General features: G+C 36.3%; 1 protein-coding gene across 1 annotated transcript in view; it reads left to right on the forward strand.

Annotated features, from left to right (window-relative positions):
• Positions 1-6,795, forward strand: part of TppII (Tripeptidyl-peptidase II) — an 89,410-nt gene extending 82,615 nt beyond the window's left edge. The window contains exon 23 of the mRNA XM_083115522.1: positions 5,407-6,795. Within this exon, the coding sequence (XP_082971648.1) occupies positions 5,407-5,616 (210 nt within the window). The 3' untranslated portion in view covers positions 5,617-6,795. The remainder of the gene's footprint in view (positions 1-5,406) is intronic.
• The last annotated feature ends 351 nt before the right edge of the window (positions 6,796-7,146 follow it).

Genomic DNA, 7,146 nt, shown 5'->3' on the forward strand with positions numbered 1-7,146 from the left:
GGCAAATTTTATGACCGGCACAGTTGGGAAACGTATGAAGCGGGAAACTGGAGTTGCAACATACGTAAGATCGACAACTTTTGCGGGAAACCTAGATGACAACGTATTAAGCGGGTTGACGATCTTTAGTTGGCCTATGCGGCTTTGATTATCTGTAACAGTTTCCCTTTTTTTAATGAAGTTCTACAGGGCACAAAGAACATGCTTTTAATGAAAGTGGTTACCGGAAGTTGTCGGCTACCAGGCCAAAAGTTGCTCGCTCACGATAAATTGCTTGATCTCGAGCTCAGAGCTAGACAGATGGGTGAGACTTCCAGGCGCCAAGCGTCTTGTATTTTGGAACATTCCTGCGATCTTATCTCGCATTTCTCATCTAGCACTGGTGAATATTTCCAAGGTGGCGCATTCAGCGGGGATAGAGCTTGACCTCCCATGCACATTGACAAAGAATGTCAATGTCCAGCGGGCATTTCGGGCTACTTCCCTCGAGTTGTCAGCAGCTCTTAGGACAAGGAAACATGTCAAGGTCAAGTTAAAATAACGTCCAAGGTCTCTCCACATTCGATCTTCTCTTGTCGACTTACGCAGGTGTCTACTTCGAATTAAGCGAAACCAGTTTTGCGGAACGGTCTTGTAAACAACTTCGTATTAAAAATTATCCGTATTTCGATTTATCCGTACTGAAATACATTATAAATCCTATGTTATCGGCTGGGGAATGGGAAGAACTTCGCATTAAAAGGTACTTCGTATTAACCAATATCGTATTAACGAGGTTTTCCTGTAACTAGTTTTGACTAGTATGTTGATTGAATTGTTGATAAATCTTTGTGTGATCTCTGCAGGTTTGAGCATGCAGTTTATTTATCGTTTCAGGCAAATGGATAAACAAAAATGGGTATTGGTGGAATCGTTGGTGAGGAAAGGCAGCGCTCTGTGTGATATGTATGCTTCAGTGGAAGAAGGAAGCGGTGACAAGACTACACCCGATACAGGTCCCAGTCTAGATGCTATTGATAATATTATGAAGGATGTTGTTAAATTCATGGAAGCTTCAGACCCGAAGGTAAGCACTTTAGAGTTGTTTCTTAGAGACACATTTTTATTAAATAAGAACAAAATTTCTGTATAAAAACAGTCAATTTCTGCTTCGAAAGCGGTAAATAAAATAATATTTCCTTGTTATAGTGGTGAACAATTGGATAAAAAGTGAAATGAAATGACATTTTGGTTTTGAAATTGTGAATTTAATCCTAAATTTGATTTCAAGACTGCACTTATTACAGAAAATAAACATAACCCTTCTAATAGCATGTTTATGTAGTTACCAGAGTATTAAGTTTATTCCTCTATGAAGGGGGTCCATTTTTGCTTCTCAAATATTTTCAGCATTTTCTGTGATTTTCCATAGCTCACAAGATATTTTGACAGAAAGTGTCGTGTCTGTAAATAAACTCTAAATGTCATGTTTAAGAGTCTGTTTCGCATTTTGCATCATTTCATGACAAGATGTGGTAGGAAATGCACCTCACACCTTTCAGAAACATGAAAAATGAACATTACAGCATGTTATTTCATATTTGGTGTTTTCGTCAAAAACAAAATTGCATGCATCTACAGATTCTCAATCAGTATTGCGATTCTCCCTCGTTGCTTGAAATTGTTCCAAGTCAGGAAAATGCTCATGGAAAAGTCTGGAAGATTAGCTTTGGATTGAACTCACTTTATTCATTCTCCTCTGTTCTTGGCCATCATCTTTATTTCTTGGAATGTATTGTAATGATCCTGCAAGGTCATCACGATTATTTAGTTTCTGAGTGTTATTATTCCATGTTAATAGCTAACTCTGTCAACGTTATTTATATTAACCATTCATTGTAAATGGTAATAATGAGGTCAGGTACTTTGTGTTAGCATATTATGCTGAGTTGTAATGTTAATCAGGCCCTGCGTGGTCGCAAAGAATAAGTAATATTTCTTATAATTATATATTAACGTTTAGCACACGTTTGATATAATAATATGTATTTATCGTTTGTGCCTTGAGTACGTAGTTCAATCGTCTGTCGTTTAGATGGTCTTGCCTGCTCTAGCACGGTTCCACGTAGTTCGCGTGAACTGCGCTAGAGGCGTTACTTGAACCGAGGCTATATAACCAGCCACGGAGCAGATTTTCTTGAGTTGGCTTTCAGGTCGGCTCACGATAAGATCTCTCTTACCAACGGACCTGGATGAAGGATCACTCCGCTCTTGCGAGAGTCCAAGCATCCTTAGGAAGGAAGGAAGGAAGGAAGGTGCACTCCGCTCTAGCGAGAGACCAAGCTCCCTAGAGAAGTTGCCCTCCGCCTACGGGCGAGAGAAGTCTCACTCCGCTTTCCAGGGAGAGAGGTTGAACTCTGCCTTTGGCAAGAGAACCCACTCCACTTTCGAGTGAGAGATACCCCACTCCGCTTATTGGCGAGAGAGAAAAACTCCACTTTAGAGTGAGAGGACCCGCTCTGCTTGTTGCGAGAGGTTTCCTCCCCCTATCAACCTGCGGCACCCCGCCAGGGTAGTGTGGCGTTGGGTTTCTAGGCAATCTTCCCTCTTTTTCTTCCTTAGTCTGCCCATCAGCCTTTTTCATTCTGGTTACGTGGCCAAACCATTTCATCTATGTTTCGGTGAGATGTTTTGCAATTGATGTTTACTCCAGCTCTTCCTTATCCTTTCATTTTTTAATCTGACTCTTCTTATTTTTCGTACTATCTTTCGGTAGTACTCCATTTCTATAGTTATCTAAGTTCCTTTCCTTTCTTTGGCCAGCTTTCACTTCCATAGAGTAGTATTACTCTTATTACTGATTTGTAGTTTGGTCCTCGTTTCTATTTCTCATTTTCCAAAAATTGTCTGGTTCAATTCATAATATGCATTATTTGCTATTCAAACACAATTTGAGACTTGCTTGCAATGAATAGACAGGGTTTCTCCAGCAAGTTTTGAAATTACATCCAAAAACCTTGAAAAGTTAGGAAATATCAATTGTGTTTTGTAAATAATAAATTCCAATTTTTTTTTCTTGAACCAGCTTCTTGATGGGAGATTTTCTACATTTTTTTCCTTTTCTTTGAATAATGTTCTTTGTTCTCTTTAGTAGCAAATGCAGTTGAATACTTCACACTTCATTATTATCATGTTCAATAACCAAAACGGCATGAGAATATATTTTAAAATTGCCTGGAAAACTTAGAAAAGTAAGGGATTTTGTTTTTGCCAAAATCAATTGGAACCCTTCTAAACTGAAAAAAGCAAGAACACATTTCACCTTTTTCTCCAATAAGCATCTTGATTGCAGATATTTCATTTGATTAACATGTAAAATCAAAGTACTTAACGGTTATATATTTGTATTAGGGATGGGACAGATTAATTGATTTATCGTTAAACCATTTTACTGATCCAATATATCTATAAATATCTTATAATTAGGGCAAAATTATGCCATGTTGTTATAATTTTTATGGATAATCTCGATGCCCTACTTTTTAAAAATGTAATGTCTAATATGGAACTTCTTTTGCACTGCAGGGCCTCCCTGATGGCACAGTGGTAGCGTCCTTCCCTTGTAATGAAGGGGTCCTGGGTTAATATCCCAATGGTGGCACATAGTGGTTCGGATCCCACTTTAAACTGTAGGTCCAGTCCCTATTAGCCTATTTGTGCATAATGTTGACTTAAAACTCAATCAATCAAAAATATTTTGCACTACAGTCACCTTGAAACACATTTATTAAGGAGGTCAGTGAACCATTTAGGCTCCTCAAAGGATACTTGAAATTTTATATTGAATCAGTGAATTTTATATTGATGCTTCCGGTATTGGTCCGTCACTAATTTGTAGGGATGGGCTGATATGAAATTTTGCCCAATACCGATAAAGTACTGATATAAAATTTACCGATACCAATCCGATATAAAATTAGAAATGGTCCATGAAGAACCTGAAATGTTCATTGATCTTAATAAATATGTGTTTCGAGGTGACTGCAGTGCAAAAGAAGTTCAATATTTAGACAATTACTTTTTAAAAAGTAGGGCATCGAGATTATCCATAAAAATTACAACAAAATTGCAGAATTTTGCACTAAATTATAAGATATTTATTGATATATCAGATCGGTAAAAATAATCTGTTATTTTATCGCTAAACCGATATGCCTATACAGGCCGGGCCGATACCGATAGAATACCTATTAATCGGTCCCATCCCTACTAATTTGTATTATTGAATGGTCTGGATAGTTATTTAAAAAATTCTTGGAAGCCCAAGTTATTGTTATGAAAGAAACAGTTATTCAGAAAATTAAATACTTATGGTAGATGTATGAGGGAGAGGCTAAATGAAAGCCTTATTATTTTTTTTTTTTTGGACCTACAGTTTAAAATTGTATCCAAAACACTATGTGCCTCCACAGGATATCGAACCTGGGATCCCTTGATCACTCATTCTTTTTTCCAAGTTGACCATATTTCAAGATATACTTGTTGATCTATACATATTTTCAAGAGCTTTGCAACTTACTGGATACTCCAATTAAAATAATGATTCAGATGCATGTGCCGTTATTTATGCACCACCCTTTGCACTGTGAAAGTTTCTCCACCCACCTGTCTGCGAAGTGACATCGGTATCAAATTCTGTCCTCAATTCCTAAGTGTGCTGGTGGGTATGCATGCCTAGGGATATGAATTTTAACCAAGGGAGATTTCACACCAAAGTGAGCGTCATTGTTATATGAGAATTTCATCAATCGAACGCAAGCTTGTGCAGCCTATCATGTGGCTACAGCGTGAAACGTTGTTGTTGATTGGCTCATTCCCGAGCAACATGTGTCGCTTCGGTCTGATAGCTGCCTAACAGGAAAGGTTTTAGGCTTTTGGAGGTCATGACAACACCGGTCTTGGTAGGTGCAAATGGAGTGGAGTCATCATCTTTACGAGAGCTTTCAGACTGAAGTGACAATCAACAAGTGACACTTGCAAACGAACCTTCAGAAATAAATGCAAGCTTTTGTATCGGTGTAACACGACAAGACTGCACATGTCGTTTGTTTCTTGCATGTCACTGGGGTTGAACCATTTTCTCAATGTGCATTGTGTTGCCTCAGTCTGTTGGTCACACACATTCAGCGAATGCTTTCTTATAGACTGAAGTTGCCGTGATGCTTGCACTTCAGTCTGAAAACCCAAAAATGACAAAGCAGTGTTTCACAGCTCACTTACCCAGTGTTGCAACCTTGAGGAGCTTTTGTAAATAACAGCTGATACCTCAAATACAGGCTATCTTATAATACCAGTAGCACTTTTTAAGATTTTCATTTCACTTGGTCTCATACCTTATTTCCATGTTAATTATATTTTTCATTACAGGTTGTGAACTTTGCAATAAAGCATGCCATCGTTCATAAACATTATGGCAGAGCTTTGAAACTGATTCAAAAGCAGCAAGAAGATAAAAGTACCCGTGACTTGGAAGATAAGTGCATTAAAATGTTCCGCTTGTTAGGCTGGAGTCACTGTGTGCAGCACTTTGAGAGCCTATTACCTGTAAGGTATCCACATGCTTATCGTCCATTTTGAAAGTGAGTCACAGTTTAGGAGAAGAAATGACTGCTGCTCTTGCGTAAGCATGTATATATGCATAATATATATAGATCTATACATATTATATAAAAGAAAATATATACACACAATTTTGAACTTGTTAAGTGTCTGTTTACAACGTAGAATTGTGTCGGCAGAAGTGTATGTGGGTGTGAGCAAGCATTAATTGATTCATGCACAAACATTGGCATTGTTCATCCTCAGTGACTATGCATTTAAATGTTTGAATTCGAACTGAAAATCAAAATAAAAAGTGAAGAAATTGTTCATTTTTACAGTAGGTGTGAAAATCCACTTGAACAGTGTACATATTTACTGTGATTGTATTGTCAAAGGAATACGTCTATTTCATAGACAGATTGCTTAATAATATATATAGCCGATAGCTGTAGAGACGTGTTAACATTTGATGGAAGTGAAAAATGTCTTGAATGATTTAATATGTGGGTATTTATTTTTAAAAAAGTATATAAAAACGACCTATATATGCATATATATAAAATTAATATTTAAATTGTTTTGGCAGCAAATATACAAAGTGCTTCAGTCAATAATTAACAGACATAATGATTTGCACTATAAGTTTCTAGATGTGAATTTACCAGTAAGTGCAACAAATTATAGGTCACAATAGATGTAGTAATAATGTGAAAAGCTTGGCAAAATTATAACACAGATGTATTGACGCGTGATTTTCAAATTTTTGTCACAATGATTTTATACATAAAGAATTATACTCTTAAGTTACTGTGATAACATACACACGAGTTTTTTTTTAATATTTTTATGTTTTTAATGCTGTTTTTAAAATGTTTAGTAATAATATTTTTACAATTTGCATAAAGTAACTTCTCTGTTGCTGGGCTTCAGTGAAGCCTAAATAGTCTAATTTTAATATGTGATGAAGCTGGTCAGAAAATTGTTACTGTGGTTAATTTTTAAAGTGTATCATCGTATGCAGAAGACTGCAAGTAGTACATTACAATACAACTCTAATATTGAAATGTGGAATTAGTATTTATAAAATTACCAATAATTTTTACTTTTCTCGTAATTTTGTAAGTAGCATGCAATTTAGTGCAAAATTCTGCTATTTTATTAGTTTTATTAATATAAACGTATAATTTTACTGCCCTGGTTTTGCAAAGTAAATGTCTAAATATGCAATTTCTTTTACAATAGCAAACTCCATTGCAGTTAAGTAGTTTAATGAACCATGCAAGGGACATTTCCTATTTTACATCAGATAAGTAGAATGTTGGTACTGGTAAGCTTTTCATTGGCAGCTTATTGGCACCAGAAAAAAATCTTATCAGCTCATCTCTAATAAACACATTTGTAACAATCTTTATGGTGAGGACTTTCTTCAATATTTGTGTAATAGATCATCCCCACTTCTAAAACATAGGTTCTGCATGCATTATCCTTGTTTCTTTCTACAAAGAAATTTTCAGCAAAAAATGCAGACTTGACCAGGGCTTGAACCTGGGTCTCTAGCATACCGTG

Source organism: Lepisma saccharinum, chromosome 30 (genome assembly GCF_977018435.1).
Source record: "Lepisma saccharinum chromosome 30, izLepSacc3.1, whole genome shotgun sequence".
Lineage (NCBI taxonomy): Eukaryota > Metazoa > Arthropoda > Insecta > Zygentoma > Lepismatidae > Lepisma > Lepisma saccharinum.